Genomic DNA, 18,901 nt, shown 5'->3' on the forward strand with positions numbered 1-18,901 from the left:
CCACTGCCGGGCCGTTTTTACAGTGCACACCACTCCATGCTCTGCTCCCCACCCCACCCCACCCCGCCGAGGCGCAGCTTGTCGCCGTGCGTTCCCGGCCGCCGCCCCCCCCCCCCCCCCCCCCCCCCCCCCCGCGCGCCCCCCGGCTCCGGGTTCCGCCCCGGCCTGCGTTCACTGGTTCCTCAAATTTGCCTGCAGCCCAGCGGGGGCGCCGGTCGGACAGACCGGCGATGGTGCCGCCACCCACGGAACCCCTGAGTACCGAGGAGGGGCTCCCCTAGGGTTCGTGCCACGGCGTGGGAAGAGGGCAGGTGGCCACCAGCCCCAGGCGGAGAACTCCGGAACGCCAAAGAGAGGTGAAACTTGCGAGCCCGCAGGTGGGTCTCTTGTCGGAAAGAGACTTAATTGTCAGAAATACTAGTACAAAATTATTTTTCTACATCCTGCCATGAACTGGGAGATAGATGTCGCTTCTGCGGGTACGCGCGAGTTATATCCTTCCTGCCACCAATAGATGACGCTTTTCCAGTAACCAATTCTTGACTTATGTACAGTAATTAGTAGTTCCAATCATGTGTTTCCTCCACCCTTATGTATGAATGATTTATAAAGCATATGGGACTGAGAATGAGGGGATTGTGATAGGAGCAGCATATTTTGCAAATATATGATATCTATCACTTAACTGTGGCAGTATCTCTCCACAGTGCCACTCAGCCATGGCCTGGCTCCTTCAACGATGACCGGAGCCGCTGGGGGCTGTAAGGACATCATCCTCATCAACTGCGGCTTCCTCCACCATCAACTTTTGCGCTGCTGTCAACGCTGCTACTTCCATCAGGAAAGGTCTTGGCAAGTCCTACTTTCTCACTCCCCTGTTCTTTTGCATAAAACCGTGGTGTGTGTATCTGATATCCATACTGGTTTTAGTGCCATTCCTTATGATTTATGAATTGTAAGTTGCAATGTCTGCTTATTAGTCCAGGTCCTTGCAAATGCTCCAATAACTTAGTATTATCGCTTATACTTCAATGCAGAACATTTTACTCGAGTAGCTCACAGTGGTATGATAGAGACAGACACTGAGAGAAGAGCTGGATGATCTTCAGGTCAGGTTTTGTCGTATCACTTAAAATCACAGTGGTTATATTTGTGTGCGCTTGCCAAGCAAATCTGATAATGGGCTGCGTATGAACCTTCAGAATCCATTACTGCCCAAGAGCTTCACAAAGTAGCAGCCTCTATCCTGAGGTTCACCAGCTGTCCAGGGTCTACCAGCGATGGCTGTTAGGTGGACGAGTGAGGTCTGAGGCGGTTACTTGGCATGCAGCATCGAACTCTAAACAAGTTCAAGGATGCTGGCTTACCATGCCACTGGCCAAAGTGTTTTATGAAACTCAAGCATTTGTTGGTAAGTCCAGATGGATGCCACACAGAAGAACAACTGCCACATGAGCTCCATGTTGGACCAAATCCACCTTTGATTGGGCTTAGGGTTTAAATAGTTCGTTGAGATCGATGTTCGTACTGTTGCATCACATTAGTGCAAACCATACATTATTGATGCTTGCCATGATTCCAAAAAGGGTCATTTTAGCACAAAATGTCATGCCCCTGTCCCAGTGAAATAGCAAGCCAACCATACAAAAGATGAAAATCCCGTACAGAAAACCCTTCTATGGTATCCCACCTCATATTTCCCACCTCACACAAACACCTAACAAGTTCAAGTGGCTGTAATTGAAAGGATCGAGATGGACCTAGAGGTTGTTGTGTAGTGTAGAACACACAATATTATTATGCCATGTTTTGCAGTACCAAGCATGCCAAGATGGATAGGTCACTACCATTTAGATGAAAACAGCAAGAAGGAAAGATTCATTCATTTTGCTCAATCAAAATGGATCAATCATTACCTGAACCATAGAATTGAAACGATGTGCACTGCTTGAGAGTTTTGGTTGAAGTGCCAAATTAGCAACAGAAGATCTAGCTAATGGGCGAATACCATTTGGGGGATAAGTGAGTGTCCAGTTATCAGCTGCACCAAGTGCAGCAGTACTCTTTTCGATTCTCCTCAAGTTAGCATCTAATGCTTGCTCAAGACTGGGCTTGAACTGCTTCAGGAGGACAGCAGAAACAGATAGACCACGAGCTTCCAGCAAGGAACAATGGCCAAATGATATTTGAACACATCCTGCAGCTGCTCTCAAGCCTCCAGCGGCTGCACAAGAAGACAACACATGCCTCTTTACCAGGAGTGCAAAGGACAAGACCTGCTGGGTAGCCCATGTAACCAGCTCAGATGCATAACATGACTCATCACCAAAAACTTCCACAGAATCACTGAGCGCCTGAGCTACAACTGAAAAAACTTGTTGAGCAAGTGCAGCAGTGTATGCCCCACCATATGAAGTGCTTGACGGATGTTTGGTTTGCAAATTACATTGAAGCCTTTGAATATGTGCACTGATTAACAGACTGTGAGCTCGAGGGCCATCACCAAGCCTTTTGAGAGCAGAAGCGGCAGCATGAAGCTCAATGGCACGAGTAGAAGACTGACAAGCAGCTTCAGCAAGCTGGTCTGCCAGCTTTTGACGATTATCAGAGACGGCACTTCTCAAAGCCGAAATTTCAGCTGTAGTTAGAGTTTGTGTCCGGTCTGCAGTAACTCGCTCCGCTTCATCTAGTGCATCTAGCGCTTCATCCACTCTTCTCTCAGCTAGCAAAACATCAAGCATGTCTGGGAAATCTGCAGACCATTTCTGTATTTCTGAAGGCTCCTGGCCATCAACATTGGATATGTCCTCTTCTGTAGAACCTTCAGTGCCCGAAGTCAGGGAATCTATCTGAACTCCTTCAGATAGACCATGGATTAAAGCTGCCTGTGTATTGAGTAAATTACTAATTGACAACCCCCAAGGACTTCTTCGTGTCGCATTTGAAGCTCAAGATGGGGTTGAGTCAAGGTTCTTTTCTCCGGTAACTGACCGGTTACCGGAAATTCCCTTGCCTCCTGAAATTTTTTGTGACCGTTCATTTATTTTTTTGAAAATTTTGAATTTAAATGTTAAGGCCATGTCAAATAGACCCTGTATGCCTAATGGATCACACAATGGCTCATGTTTTACTAGAGAAGTCGATGACACCTTAGCCCAAGGTCGTGCGGTTGACTCCCCATGCTGCCGATTATATTTTTTGTGTGGTAGTCACGCTTGGAGGACAAAAACAATCACTGTGCGGCAAGGAGGATCGAACCCATGGCTTTGGCAAGCCCTTCACTTACCATTGCATTGTTTATATATAGGAATTTAGTCCATGATCAAATTATAACAATCTCATGAGAGTATGCATAACAAAACTTTAATAACTATGTTCTCTCACGATAAGATCCCAACAAAATAGAGAATTATAATCAGCAATCTTGAAGCACCAACAATATGAGGAACATATGTGATGTCCCGATGGGGAACAAGATGGGAGTGGTTGCTTTGAGATACATGGATTCACGTGGCGTTCTTATTATTGCTTTTGGTCTGGTACATATCTAGTTATCCTGTTTTTACCATGAAGTAGTTTTGTTCCATATATTTGCAGTCTGGAATAGTCATTGATGGAGTTTACCAGAAATGCTTACTGAATTTCTAGTAAGATGGAGTCTCATTATGATTTCTTTCACGTTTCAGAAACCCTATGATATTGCCCATCACATAGGCCGTTTACACTGCTGTTATGGCAACATCGCCTGTGCAAAATTCTTACGGTTTTCAATCAGTTCACAAGGTAGCAGCCTCTATCCCGTTGATCCTTCAGATCCTCAGGTGCGCATATAATAATCCGTAAATCCTACTGATTTCTTTCTGTTTATTAATGATTTAAGTTTATCAAAGTTTGTCATCTGAGCTATACCCATTCATTGGTTCACGAAGTATTTCTGCAAATTTATTGCAAAAGGTTAGATGTTCTGTTCTGCAACACACTGTAGAAGATGATACAAGCTTTCTTAGAAAATGTTAGTAGACGAACACAGTGTTTTAGCAGTTGAAATAGGGTTGTAATGTAGTTTTTGGTGCAGATCCACGCAACGAAGTTAACATTAGCTGAAGACGAGTATCATGATGGGCAAAGATGATTTTCTTGGTGGTCATATGGAAGCAATATATTATGAGACTGCATTGCGTGCCCAAAGAGAGCACATGGTGCAGGTAGGACATGTAAATCAGATATCCCTTGTCATTTCAGCACTCCGAGCTAACTATTTACTAATTTCAACGCGCAGTAGAGGCACACACGATATATTGCAGTAAGCCACTCTGTTGAACTGACAGCATCCCTAATAGCAGCCCCATTTTAGGGCACAAAAAGTGGTTGGAGTAAGAAAAATTGGGCACCAAAACTTGCTTTTTCTGGGCACGAAAAAGTGGCGTGTCCACCAGCAGCCATATAATAGGGCACAAGTGCTCCAACAGCTTCCTTAAAATAGTGCAGACGCACACATCACAATTTGTTGTCCGCATTTTCTTTTTTGAGGATGTGTCGCCCACATTTTACATACGGCATAAACAAAATGTATGAACTAGTTGGCATTGCCTAAAAAGGAAGGATGAATAACCATCAGTTCACTCTGAAAATGTAATAATTCAACGTTCATTTGCCTTTTCTGGTATTACTATTTGTAGAATTCAAGTTTGAATGGTGGACTGACAAATTGACTAAAGCCTAATCGAGATTCACATTCCCAGAACTGTAACACTTTGCATGCATCCATACCAGTGAGCATGTAGTTTGTGACATGGACTATGTAGCTTTACGGAAGTGGAATAAAATCTTGTTTGTAGTTCAGAGAAACTTGATAAGCTAGGGTGGACCTGCCTTGAGGCCTGCAGAGAAGACCCTGGGGGACAGCGTCGAATCCTACAGAGCATCTGGCATCCTGAACTGAACATCCAAACTGCTGGTGTACAAATTCAGAATGGTACGAGAGTCAGACATCCTCGGTTAGATGGGTACGTCTTTCCATGTCTCAGTTTGTTGGCGTAATGAAACTAAAAAAGCACTGTATGTCGAGAGTGGGTGACTTAGAACTTGTTAATATGAAAATCAATTCCATTCATTAACTGACCATTATGTTGAACTGAAAACAGGGGCCTGCTGGAACGACTGAATCGCGGCAACCCTAGAAATCAGTAACTGCTGTTAGTAACTGCCACAAAAACGCCAAAGCGCTCCGGCTAAGGGGCCCGTCTGGCCATGGCGTAGGACAGCACTATTCGGAGAACGATCGGCAACATCTCCTTCGACGAGGACCCAGACCTCACAGATGGCTCCAGCTTCGACAATGACGCACCTCCGGCCGTCGACGCCTACACGGAGAGGTACAACCGCACCGTCGACCACAAGGGGAAGTGGACGACGAGGAGATGGCGGTTTCCTCCGCCCTTCTTCGTCTCTTCGTTTTATCTGGGTTTTTTTTTCATGTTTAGCTAGTATTATCCGGCGATGAACACTTGTTCTTTTGGTTGTCCTGCCTATGACCGGTACTGTGTGATTGATGCCCGAATTATGTACGTTTGTTGCTAAATGTGTTGATCTACGTACTTTTATGTGTTTATTACTCTCTTTGTTCTTAAATAGTACAAGTCTTTGTAGAAAATAGAGGGAGTACATTGCATGAGTTGCATGGATATACATGAGACGCTTACGGAGACAACAAAATGAGGGGTGACCGGGCTTGGTTCGTGGACGTTTGAAGTGGCAGATGAAGAGATGGTTGGCGGACGTTTGTAGGGCCGGACCAGCGGCCATAGATGCTTTTGGAGTTTTACTACTCCTTCCGTCTCATAATATAAAAATGTTTTTGACACTATACGAGCGAGTATTTTCTTTAGCATGGCATGCACGCAGCGCATAGGATTCTTCTCCCGTCCGTCCCCGCGTGATAAACAAAGGTAGGTGGGGCGCGGGGTCTGTATCATGGCACCGAAAGGGACCAAAACTCGTGGGCCGTGTCGGGCACGGGTGCGACTTTTCCGGCCGTCCGGCCAGATCTGGCCTCGGTACCCGGCATTTAATACCAAGTTAATGAATTCCGGCCGGAGCGATCAGGCAGGCGCGAGCCAGCTGCGCAAACAACTAATAGTTTCCTTTCCTATACTATTCCGTGCTCATAACAAACGCCACACAAAAGCCGCTAGAGATCAAGCCAGATGCGCACGCAAGCCGTGAGGCTCCCCTATCTTTTCTCCGTTTCTTCCTCTGTCCATGGCTCTACCAAACCTCGCCGCCGGGCACCCCCGTCGCCGACGCCCGCCGCCGGGCCGACCAGGCCTTCTCTTCCCGACGCATGCCTGCGCTGGGCGTCGCTCGAAGCACGCCGCTGGGTCGGACGTGTGACGTGGCCGTCGTCGTCGAAGCACGGCACACCGCCGGATCGATCCCCCCGTCGATGCAATCCCGGGCCGTCCTCGATGCACGTCGCCGTCGGCGAAGCGCTCCGCCGGTGTCGACGTATGGCTGGGCCGGTCGTCCAAGCACGTACGTGGCTGGATTGATCGATCCTGGCCATGACTGAAGCGCAAGGAAGCCAAATTTCCACAGGTAAATTCCTCGGTTTTTGTTTACGATTGTTTGCATCAAGTCCATGTTCGTTTCAAATCAGTTGACCCTCATATAATCGTCGTGTTGAAAACCTTGTCGGTTATGAGAGAGACTTCTGGAAAAGATGGGAAATTTAATTAACCTTCACGTTGGTAAGAAACACGGCTATATACAGATCCATGCATAATCTCCCGGTCTGAAAACATAAAAAAATATAACCAAAGATACTGAGATAATATTCTAAAGTACCTCGGTCATACTGAGATGCCACGGTGCAAGTTTGATCAGTGGCGAAAGAGTAGAGTACAACGAAAGGAGAGTCTGCCCAGGGCCATCAATTATCGTGCCAGAACAAAACGGTCATGCCAAAGTTTACCTGGGAAATCCATTTAGATGGAAATCCACAAATTTTCCCAACTCGAAAGCGTTCTTCATCTCAGCCTTACTCTCCTCAAGATGAACTTCTTCATCGACACATGTTGTTGATCCAGATGCCATGCACATTGAGTTTCAACCAACAACACATCAATATGAAGGGCTTGGCCTCCATTGTGTTGTACACTGCGTCTGCTAGTTTGGGCCCGACAATTGCATAATCAATAAGTTGCAGCATTGAGCAAATCAATGAAATGATCAACCAATAAAGCAACAAGAAGCAAAACTTATGAACTCTTCGGATGACGCACCCCTTAGCCACTGTATTTGCGGTCGTGCATACGCATCACAATACTTGGTGACGACCGTTTGAGTAATGTGCCGTGACTGGGCTCCACGATCATGGACCACTTCCACATTGTGCGGTGCTTAGAGCATCTACAACCGCATATGATAAATATGATCCCTCAAACGCCTACGGACGCGTCCACTGGGAGTGACCGGCCACGTCCAAATTAGCACAACTGCATTCGGACACCTCATACTTGATTCTTAAATCCATATAAAAGCATGCAAAGGAGAAAACTTATGCTCTGACCTCCTCCTCTGTCTTCACGTCGAGTTCGGCGAAGAGCGCGTTGGTCGTCACCCGCTCCTACCGGAGGAACTGCCGGTTGGCCTCCACATAGGCCTCATCCTGGATGGATTCCAGGATGGCCTGCTGCTCCGCCATCTCCGCGGCTTGGGCAACGGCGAACTCTGCCTCCACCACCTCCATGTTGAACCCCGGAGCAGGCTACTCCGCCTTGTCCTTCCCCAGATTTGCCACCTTCATTGGCTCCGACAGCTGCTCTTCCTCCTCCTCCTTCGGCTCCGGCGAGTCCTGAGGCAACCTAGCAGCGATGCGGGCGGCACGCCTAGCCTGGATCTCCTCTGCGACCTGCCTCCGGCGTGAGCATAGCGTACGTGATGATCTTCCGCCGGACCATGGCGATGTCGAAGAGTGTGGGAGAGAGGGGGAGAGGAGGCGGACGGGCTCGGGTGACGGTGTAGAGAGGGAGGAGGTGGATGGGCTAGGGTTGGGGGACGCCGGCCGGCTTAAATAGCCGGATTTGGCCTCAGGCCGCGAGATGGAGCAGCGCCACACAACGTGCACGCCACGGCGACGTAGGAGGCGTCCGTCGGACCGCCGGGTTTCCGGGCGATTCCGCGTGGGATCCCATCGTTAGTCCTACGTGGCGGGCGCGCCCGATCGCCCCATATCGTCCCCATATTTGCGCTGGATATAAGGGGCGTTTGAGCCCGTTTGAGGCGCCTGTCTAGGTCAGATTTTTGTGACCGGTCAGAGACAGGGAGGGGGGGGGGAGGGGGGGGGGGGGCTGGGCATTTCAGGCCGTTTGGAGCGCCCGGCTGTAGATGCTCTTAGTGCTTGTGCGCATGAAACCAACACGTGCACATGTTACCAAAAATGCCCCGTGGTATTTTGCTTCTTGCATTAAAACCAACCATGCCTCGCACAATAATTCATCTTCCTTCACGAGCACATTGCCTTGTGTTTGCTTCGTAGTAAACAACAAGAACGCCAATTTTTTTTGGCAATGCCATTTTTTCGAATGCTTGCAGGCGGGTGGTGTCTGTCATGAATGGTGTTGGTAGGGGTGGATGATGCCTCGGCCGAGGTTGGATCCGAGGTGGAATGACGGTGTAGTACAAGGCGGGCAACGTGTGGGTGGAGCAGTGGAGGCCTAGTAAGGCCTAGGTGGTGGGTAGGATGGTACAATGACTGCGTCGGTCTCTGAGGGTGCGGATACAAAGCATACGATGGCGTCGATCATCGAGGGTGCTGATACAAAGCATACGATGGCATCGGTCTCCAAGGGTGCCAATACAAAGCATAGGGAAAGGGACGAAGTTGGGGAGAAACGACTTCGGGTAGGGTATTTCGATGGGCCGGAGGTGTCAAAGTTCGACGCGGCGGTTTGATGATCCCCATTGGATGATAATTTTGTTCCGACTAACCAATCATTTATGGGAAGATTGATGGCGCGCGTTGGAGTTCTTGTAAAACTGGTTTATGACAAGTTAGAAGAAGTTGTCTGGACCAACTTTTATCAGTTCCTCTAAACTTCTTCTCCTACCTCCATTTTCTTATTTTATCTTTAAATAGAAAAGAGATTATTGCCTAGGACCCGCCGTTTAGTGACACATGTGACGGCAGGCGATGCGGTGGACGTCGGCCATCGGCGGCCGGCAGCGGTCTGGCGGGGCACGCGGTAAAGTTTCAGGCGGTTACTAGCCCGCCAAAAAGATACAGAGGAAGATGATCCGCTCGTAAATCTGCGAGGAGAAAAGATCACTTTTATAGGATCCTTTATTTACAGGAAATGTTGGAGAGATTTTTTTTTTGCCTCAAATTTTTTCTTTTTACAAACAACGCTTATATTTTAAAGTTGGGAGCTGTTGAAGCTGCTTGTCCCTGTTCATCCACAATTCTGCACAAACCCAATTCTGGGCCCCGCGCGACGAGGTGAGCTGCCGGACCCAATCCTCTGCCCTAACCCGTCTCTGTAGGTATCTTGCCCTGTTCCCCCTCGGGATTGAGAGTTTGACACCGTCCGCCCGATGCAGTTTACTTAGACGACGTGTTGTTCTTTTCGATTCGAAATCTCTTGTGCCCGACCGACGTGATAGTGGTGTGATTCGAAATCCGTTTCCCTTTGAATTCGTTGGGTCGAGATGGTTTTTTTCAAACAAATTGCAGACAAATCTGTCGCTTATTATGGTGCCAGTACTAACCTAGTGTTGCGAGATGCGTTTTCTGCAAGAAAATGTCTCCCCAAGCCTCTTGGATCATTAAGATTAGGGTTTATTCTCACCCATTATGGTAACAGACGCTACCGATGGTGGGAGTTTGCTTTTGTACTTACTTAAATGCTTGGCTGCTGGCTTGGTATGTTGATTGTACTGTGTTGATTTGCTCAAAACAAATTATCTCATGCCTGATTTGATGCTGTTACAGAGATACCATGACCCAAACATCAAGACTTATCAGTTCTTTTGGGGTGTGAAACCGTGATCCTTGTGTTTAAAGTGGGCATGCCAGTTCTGTACAAGTTATGTTTGCTTGCACATTATGACTTCACAAGAAGTTCTGTTTAGTTTAGCAAGCTTTCTGTACTTTAGGGGCCAATGATCAGAACCTGGTTCGTGTTCTCCCTGCATTGGTTCTTCTTCTTTTCGGTTATGACATTGGCGCAGCTTCTGGAGCGACCATATCTGTGCGACGGGCATCAGTGATGATGTGGTTTCTTCTGTTACTAACGAAAATTGGTTTGTCGCTGGCATTCTATGTTTGTTATGTTGTTTTGTTTTGCTCAAAACAACATGTCTCATGCCTAATTTGATGTGCATTAAATGTTTGTGTAACTGTTATTTTTCTGACTTAAACATGTATTTGCTTTTCTGATGTTACAGAGATCAGCCCTACAGCATGAGCACCAGCTCATCGCAATGAAGAAAAACAGCAACCATGACCCGCACTTAAGGACTGACATGGAGGATGATGATGATAATATTATATACCTTACATCCACTCGCCTCGTTGATGATGAGGTATGGCTGATTACCTTCTAATGCTAATCACTTGTGTGATGCCCAATTAATTTTCTTGCGAAATTACCCATGTTAGATTTTATCCAGTGCTATACTGATGCGATATTAGGCTTCAGAATCTTTTACTAATATGACTGGATATGTGCTTTAAAGCTTTCTGATGATTTCGGTTAAACATTGCACTTTATCCAGAGCTTTTGCTCTTTGCTAAACTCAGTCTGGTACTTTGTGAGAATTACTGATGTAATATTAGGCTTTAGAATCTTTTACCAATATGACTGGATATGTGCTTTAAAGCTTTTCGCTGATTTTGGTTAAACATTGCAAGCTTTGAATGAAATTGTTTGAATCAGGAAGAGGGAACTTCCTAGTTTATTTAGTCTCATAGGCGTGTGTATATATTAGGGCGTTTTTCTAGTGCTTCTATAAGCATTAATTTTTTATTTTTTGTGCTTTGGTCTTGTTACATTAGACTTACCGCTCTTCGGCTGCTAAGTATATCTTTGCAAATCAGGAGCTTAAACGCATACAACTTCCTGCGTGGATTGCTCATGAACCAAGGGAAGTGCAACAACACAATAAAGGACTCTGTACAAAGTATAACACAATGGGTCTAAACCGGCGCAGGTGATGTTTCTTATCTTTGCATTTACCTTACCTGGTACTGCTGTCCTATTCTCAGTGTTATCCAGAAGTATTTGGATGGATTAAGCAAAAATGAAATAAAAATAGTTAACTAAATTCTTGTAAACCATATCCTGTTTCTAGGATTTGCAGGCAGAGAGATTTCAATTTTTGTAGTTGATGACACATTCTATTTTTGTTCTATCACGTTCATTCAGTTTCATAGGTTCATACTTATGGCCTTGTTTTTCCATTTTGGCGTGTGCTTTGCATGTGTGACTGCATGTTAACAATAATATAACTATGCGGTCTATTGTCAGATATTATCGGCTCATGGTTAGGGACCGTCATGTATCCGCTGAGGGCAAGAAGATCTTGGATCAGTTAGATGACTGTAAGAAAGAGGTTGTGTTGCTCCAGGCGATGTTAACAGATATCAACGGTTCAATCTTCCAGATGCCAGATATACTTTCCAAGCCAATGAAGTTGAAGAAGCCATAAAAATAGAGGTATTAAAAACTTTTTCCATTGCTTTAGGCATAGCAATCTATGATAGCCCCAGCATGAATTCCTTGAGCTAAAATTTCTCTCTGATGTGCTGCAGACTCTGTTTGTTCGTCTGGTAACTGGGTTGTCAGGATACTGCCTTGGACATGATACTGTGCAGACTAGGTGCTTAGTAGAACCATTTTCTCTCTGTGGATCGGAAGTTATAAACTCCCAACTGTTTCGTCTTAATTCGACACTGTCGAGTTTCTCAGTCCGTTAAGGCTACATGATTCTAGTTTCTTTTTTGGTTCTTACCACTTGCAAGATTTTGTGTAGGGGTGCTTGTTAGAACCATTGTTCTCCCTGTGGATTGGAAGTTATAAACTCCCAACTGTTTCGTATTGATTCGAGACTTAAGTTTCTCAGATCGTTGAGCCGCCGTGGCTGCTAAATGAAAGACATGGTTGAATAGTTTGGAACACATGATCCTAGTTTCTTTTTCCTGTTGTTTTTAAACTAGTGTTATACTTTATTCTTGCATGCGTGGTGTTTACCATCGTTCTCCCTGTGGATCGAAAGTTCTAAACTCAATACTTTTTTGTCTTACTTTGATACTGTCGATTACTAAAATCACTAAGGTGCTGTGGTTGCTAAATTGATCCAAGGTTTCAGTTTTGTGTCCTCAACCCATATAGGTGATGGTGGATCAACAATATCACTTCACTGTCAGTCTGCAATCTTTACTTAACTTTTTCTGTTCTTCTCGAAAGCTAATAAGAACTTTTGTATCATGTTTGAGTTCCTGCATTTTTACTGAAGCAAGTCACTCATTTGCTATGTAATGCACAACCGCGCCTGTGTGCCATGAGGGGCGCACATAGGTGTACCATAGCTTTATACAAGGTAGAATGTCAATTACAAGAAAACTAGCATTCGTCGCGACGAGCGTAGGTGTGGTACGCCTGGTTATAGAAGGCAGAATGTCAATTATAAGAAAACTAACACTCGTTGCGATCAACGAGCGTAGTGGCGTAGTACACACCATGTCTGGGGAAGATCAAACCGCAAAGCAAACCACAACACCAAAGGGCCTATCCTAAGTTGATAGACAACACCGCGCCATGACCGACGTAGGTCACCTCCAAAGACCACTACTACTGTAGAGCTTCTCTCGTATGCACCATCCACTCTCGTCGACTCGATCCAATCCGAACAAGACACCGGCGAGACGTCACCTCCAAAGACCACTACTACTGTAGAGCTTCTCTCGTATGCACCATCCACTCTCGTCGACTCGATCCAATCCGAACAAGACACCGGCGACGGGCGTACATGGCACCGCAGAGGATCAAGAATGGACAGCGGCGAGCACCGGAGGAGAACAACGAGGTAGTAGCCATGTCTCCAAACACCATGCTCCCAACGGAGGAACGACGTCGAGGACGCTGTCATCGTGCCGATCCACCACCGAATCGAGTCTTTCACCCGAAGACAGCCACCAACTCCAATAGAGCGAGGGAAATGATGAACACGCTTCAGCGACGCCTCCAAGGAGGGGAATGACAACCACAGTGCCATCTTTGTCGGCCCGGCAAAAATTGTGCAAGATTTTTATCCGCGCGTCGCACTTCACCACACCTCTAGGGACTTGGCGAAACCGTCCAAATAGCCTCATACCGCCGCCACCGCAACACCTAGTCAACGTAACCGCAAAGCCAAGGGCCGCCGACCGGTCGCACGCACGACAAGGGGAAAACACGTCCACACCACCAACTCGTAGCCTGGACAAAGAACCGTAAGCACCCCACTCCTCCGACAAAGTCCAGGACCGCCCACGACGACCGTCGCCCATTCCAAGGGACGGTCTTGTGACGGCCAGATTTGCCTCACCACGAAGAACTCCCATGCTGGCACCACCCAAAGCGCACCACCGCTCGCCACACCGCACAGGGATGACCGGCGGCTTGCTGCTGCCAGAACTCCATTCTGGCCAAGCCATTTCAGCGTCGTTACCAGCCTGACCGTGGGCTCACGCCGTTGCCTCTGGACAGCACCGACTCCACCACAGACGCACCACCGCACCACTGCCGGTCCCCGCCAGACCTGCCGCTCCACCACGCCTCCAACCATGCTCCAGTCGTCGCTCTCACATTTGGCTAGATTGGATCTGGCCCGGCCGGAACCTCACCGCAACGAGATGCGCTGCACCAGCCGTCTGCTCCCACCGCCGCAACGCGCCACAGATCACAAGTGGGCTACGCCACCCTGCTTCGCCGCCTGCCAGCGCGCCCCGCCGGCCACCGGGCTCGCCATCAGGTCGAGGAGAATGCCCCCCGCGACCCCTGCTCCACAAACGGGCGATAGAGATCCCGCCGCCACCAGCACCGCACGGGCTTATTCTTCCCGTTGGCGTGCAAACAAAAAAAATGTATTGGCTACGTCATTCAGAGATCACTGAAACTAGAAAAGAAGGAATTACAACACAATTTTTAAACTGAGAAACGTTCGTATCCGGCCGACCGGCTCAAAAACTTGGGTCGGTCGCCTCGCTCGCTAATGCGTATGTGCGCTCGCGCACGAGCCACGTAGCTCTTGGCCCCACGCGCACCACTTCTTTCCTTCGTCTTAGGGCATGTACAATGATTGATAAGATAGTCTTATCTTAAGTTTTGCATGTAAATTAGAGATGACAAAAAAAACATGTCTACAATGGCTCATCTCTTAGCTTTATCTTCAATAATTAGTTGTTCCTAAAAATATGGTGAGACAGATTGTGCTAAAAGATCATCTCCTATCTTTTCTTAAATAAAATAAGACAAGCCTTCTCTTATGATTTCTCTCTCCTTCACCTCATCATTTATCCTATGTGGCACCCTTAAGATAGAACCATTGTACATGCCCTTATCCTCCCCGACACAGCACAACCGCTCATGTCGCCCGTCTCTCTCTTCCCAATCCTCCACCTCCGAAACAAGGCCATGGTCAGCCCGCACACGGACATTTTTCGGCGAGCGGCTCCCCGAAGCGGTGCTCGTGCGGCTCCTGCCTCCCAACAGCTGCGGCTCTCGCTTGGCTCCTCCTTCTCCCATCGACACGGCGGGGCAGTGTGTGAGGCGGTGCTGCAACTGGGGCGACGGCGGCCATGGGCGAGTAGCAGCTATACTAGCTGATGGAGACGACGCCCCGGTGCTACAACCGTTTAGTTTTTTTGCTGGAACCGGCTGGGCAAAAAGCTGCAACCAGCTGCTGCCGGCGGTGGAAGATGGCGGCCTCCGATGCTACAGCCGATGTTTGTTCTTGTCGGAACCGGCGGCAAAAAAGTTGCATCAACACACGCGAGTGTTGGAACTGGATGACGATATGGGTTGTTTTGCTAGCACCGGCCTTTTGTTTTGCTACAACTGACATCTTTTTTGCTGGATCTGGTGAGGTTCTTTTGTTGCGACCCTCGACGATGATGCATTTTTTGGCGCAACTATTGTTGCTTTTTGGTATGAATTGCTTTTCTTTTTTTGCTACCACCGGCGAACACTATTCTGTCGATTTTTTGTTGATGACCACTGGCGCAACCATTGTCGGGTTTTGTTACCACATGTGTCGATTGCTACATTAGTTTTCATGAGGTTGCTACATCGACTGTTTTTCCCCGTCGGTTTTTGCTGCAACCATGTTTTGATTTTGCTGGAACCGGTGCTGCCAGATGTTGGAACCGGCGATGAGCATGGGAGCGGGTTTTTTTTAGCAGAGGGGAGGTTATCTGCGTGAGCGGTGAGCGGCGGCGAACTGGTGGTACAGCAGTGCTGCGAGCTCAGTTGCCTCGCGCAGGGGTATGGTGTGGGCCGGTGACGTCGTGTGGGAGCGATTTCTGTTGGGGAAATAAGAGGGCTCGATGTGGGAGGGGGGAACGAAGCGATCGAACGGTTTGGGAGAGCCGAATCTGGCGGTTGCGTGGCGACCGACCAAAATTTTGGCCGGTCGCCCGATGCTGATTCCATTTATTCTCACGTTGCAAGAGTAAACTATACCTACCAACGGTGGCCCAATGCCTCTCCGTCCCCTCCCTCTCCGTCGGCATGGCCTCCATCACTCTGTGGCCCGAGCGAGCTCGGCTTAACTCGGTCGTGTCTCTCTGTCTGTCCTCCACTACGCAGAGCAGCGCATCGACCATGCCGTCGTCTCCTACGCCCACGCACGCGTCTACATGGAAACCAGAGTCGCATCCGCTCTTCACGGAGCCGAAGACTACGGCCGGATCAGCGCCTCCCCGCCAATCTCTATGTCTCCTCCCGGACCTCTACTCCGTGTCCGATCCACCAGTGGTGAGCCGCCTCTCCTCCCAGATTTCTATCCTCGTCGATCTCGTTCTGTAGTAGTTGATCTGCTCATGCCGAGACCGCGCCCACCATGCTCTTGCCACGGCTGATGTGACGGCGAGTTCACCACACCCCTGCTGCCTCGCCGCGGACTGAGACAAGCACGATTTCCCCCTCTATACCCGCGCATGACGATCCGCACGCCCGACGGTGCACCATAGCGGCAGCGGTCGCCGCCTTGCTCATCACCATCGTCTTCGGCATCCACTATGCGCCCATGGTGATTTAAAGGCTTTACACTATCTTAAAGGAGCCGACCCCTCCATTGAGCGCAAGCACAACTCGAGCCCCAGTGGAAGGCGTCCCTCTAATTCGACCAGGTAGCTCTTGGGTTTGAATCTGGCGCACGCGGTCACACAGCATGTCCCGATTGTACCGACCGAACCAACAAGCGTGGCCTACACGCCGACAGGCTGGTCAAGGCACGACTTTGCATGCAAGAAACCGTGCAGTGCCTCACCCACCGGCGCGACGGCCTCCACCCAATGATGATGGTCCCCGGTGAGCCCTCGATCGACCTGTCATCTACTCCACAAAATTGAGTTATCTATTTTGAAATGGAGAGAGTACCTCTCAATCAGGATGCCGGGTGCAAGTTCGTGCAAATCGGACAGCTCGCATCGTCCCCGAGAGCCTCCCGCCACAAGCCATCTGGTAATGGACGACAGGTAGGCTCTCTTTGCACTGGAGCAACCCAGGAAGGCGGGTACTCTGCCATCCTTTATAGGAGTAAAGGGCAAGTGGTTGTAAAGGAAAAAGTCTTTTCATCCTCATCTCATTCCCTTTCTCTCGACTTCTTCCTTGAACTCTGCCTTGCCCCACGAGCCTTTCTACTTACGCCCATTGTTCATGAATTCGTCTGATTAATCAGTTAACGGGCCAGTTAATCATTATTCATAGGATGACCGAATTGAATAGGACCTATTCATCGTGTTAACTTGTTAGGCCGATCAATTGGCCCGTTAGACCAATTAATCGGTTGTTAGGCCTATTAATCAATGCTGACCCATTAACTTGTGGGCAAATAAAGCCCAACTTTTTTTTCCTGTAACCCCTCACATCCCCCTCTCGCTCCTCGATAGCTAGTGTTCGACCAAATAGTAGCATATTTTGGTATATTACATTGCCAAGAGCATGAGAGTATGGTTTAATACATAAAAAGCTAGATATATGCTGGCAATTCCTATTTAATCCACTGGTTAATGGTTGATTGATTAATCCAGTTTATAGGCCGATTCACCGATTAATCACTACCCGCAAGCTGACCGAGCAGCTACTAGTTATCGATTTCCTTAACATTGCTTACGCCAATGGTCGGAATCATTCTCTGAGAAAATTCAGGGGCGTGATATGTCTCCATCGTATGTACTTTTTCAAACACTTTTGCTCTTGTCTTGGACTCTAATTTGCATGATTTGGATGAAACTAATATGAAGTGATGCTGTTTTCAGCAGAAATACCATGGTGTTGTTTTTATGTAGAAAATAAAAGTCCTCGGAATCGAGCGAAACTTTGTGGAGATTTTCTATTGAATAAATAAAAAATACTGGAACAAAAATCTACTGGAGGGGACCCACTTGCTGCCCACAAGGCAACACGGCGCGCCCTGATGCCTTATGGGGCCCACGAGTCTCCGTCTGGCCTAATTCGAAGCCTATAAATTTCGTCTTCCCGAGGAAACAAATTAGAGAAGAAGTTTCATCACGTTTTATGATATGGAGCTGCTGGCACCTCCCGTTCTTCATCAGGAGGGATGTTCTGGAGTCCGTTCGGGGCTCTGAAGAGGGCCGGGAATTCATCGCCCTCGTCATCATCAACCCTTCTTCATCACCAATTCCATGATGCTCACCACCGGGAATGAGTAATTCCATCGTAGGATTGCTGGAAGGTGATGGAGTTGGATGATATTTATCATGTAATCGAGTCAAATTGATAGGGCTTGATCCCTAGTATCCACTATGTTTGACATTTAAAATGTTGCTATGACTTTGTTATGCTTAATACTTGTGACTAGGGCCCGGGTGCTATGATTTCAGCTATGAACCCTCTATTTTATCATCAATATATTTGAGTTCTTGATCCTATCTGCTAGTTGTATGTACTTTTTATTGTTCTGATCCATAGAACCCAAGGTGACAATATTGGGATACTCTCCGGGATGACTGTAATTCGAGGAGTTCATGTATTCACCATGTATTAATGCTTTGTTCCAGTTCTCAATATCCCTTAGATTTCCTTATGGACTCCGTTTCCACGGGAGGCTAGGACAGAAGATGTCATGCAAGTTCTTATTATAAGCACATATGACTATTTATGGAATACATGCCTACATTGAATTGATGAATTGGAGCTATTGTGTATTGCTCTAGGTTGTGACTGTTACATGATAAATGTCATCCACACAAATATCCATCGCTGATCCAATGCCTATGCTTTGCTCATATTGTCTTTGCTAAGTTACTACTATTGCTGCTCTTGTTACAATCACTACAAAACTGCTACTATTACCGTTACCTTGTGGGGTGAATATGATTCATCATATTTCCGCAACTCTTCTGAAGAACTGCCTCTAACTGTTCCATCATATTGGATATCATTGACGTCAAGTTTGTTGGCTGTTACATTGCTCCGCGAGGTTCTTGTGGATATATTAGTGCGTGCAATTATATCTGACATGAATGGAGGACAACTAGTAGTTAGATTATGTAATGAGTGCCTGTAGGAGACGACTGAAATAGTAGAACTTGACTTAACTAGCAGCAACAGGTCTAAGAAACTAAAGGGATAACACAGATGAAAGCTACATACTATATTGTTTGTATTCGAGATTA

The 18,901-nt window shown here is 47.5% G+C and overlaps 1 protein-coding gene and 1 pseudogene across 3 annotated transcripts; one reads left to right on the top strand and one right to left on the bottom strand.

Moving 5' to 3' along the window:
• The first annotated feature begins 121 nt into the window (after positions 1 to 121).
• On the top strand, positions 122 to 12,178 carry LOC147957278 (uncharacterized). Of its 3 annotated transcripts, XR_015612138.1 has the most exons (9): positions 122 to 377; positions 708 to 846; positions 1,038 to 1,109; positions 3,687 to 3,821; positions 4,076 to 5,006; positions 5,145 to 6,597; positions 11,099 to 11,211; positions 11,529 to 11,717; positions 11,813 to 12,178. XR_015612138.1 is itself a non-coding variant. In XM_087537527.1 (5 exons), the coding sequence occupies exons 2-4, from the start codon at positions 10,483 to 10,485 to the stop codon at positions 11,707 to 11,709; spliced, it is 438 nt and encodes a 145-aa protein (XP_087393653.1). In that variant the 5' UTR covers positions 6,028 to 6,597; positions 10,447 to 10,482; the 3' UTR covers positions 11,710 to 11,717; positions 11,813 to 12,178. The 3 variants fall into 3 exon arrangements, 2 of the variants coding, with proteins under 2 accessions (XP_087393653.1, XP_087393654.1); XM_087537527.1 differs by lacking the exons at positions 122 to 377; positions 708 to 846; positions 1,038 to 1,109; positions 3,687 to 3,821; positions 4,076 to 5,006 and adding an exon at positions 10,447 to 10,584 and having other exon boundaries at positions 6,028 to 6,597; positions 11,057 to 11,211; XM_087537528.1 differs by lacking the exons at positions 122 to 377; positions 708 to 846; positions 1,038 to 1,109; positions 3,687 to 3,821; positions 4,076 to 5,006 and adding an exon at positions 10,447 to 10,584 and having other exon boundaries at positions 6,044 to 6,597.
• On the bottom strand, positions 1,896 to 7,750 carry LOC125518181 (exocyst complex component EXO84B pseudogene; annotated as a pseudogene).
• Positions 12,179 to 18,901: the final 6,723 nt, after the last annotated feature.

The sequence above is a fragment of the Triticum urartu genome, chromosome 7A (assembly GCF_056163025.1).
Source record: "Triticum urartu cultivar PI428250 chromosome 7A, HENAU_Tu73, whole genome shotgun sequence".
NCBI classification, from domain to species: Eukaryota; Viridiplantae; Streptophyta; class Magnoliopsida; order Poales; family Poaceae; genus Triticum; species Triticum urartu.

What these genes read in the sequence shown, in the direction of transcription:
- LOC147957278 (XM_087537527.1), top strand. Translation starts at nt 10,483, where the DNA reads ATGAAGAAAAACAGCAACCATGACCCGCACTTAAGGACTGACATGGAG. An exon ending in CTCGCCTCGTTGATGATGAG is followed by an intron (nt 10,585 to 11,056) that starts GTATGGCTGATT and finishes TTGTTACATTAG; the next exon opens with ACTTACCGCTCTTCGGCTGC. An exon ending in ATGGGTCTAAACCGGCGCAG is followed by an intron (nt 11,212 to 11,528) that starts GTGATGTTTCTT and finishes GTCTATTGTCAG; the next exon opens with ATATTATCGGCTCATGGTTA.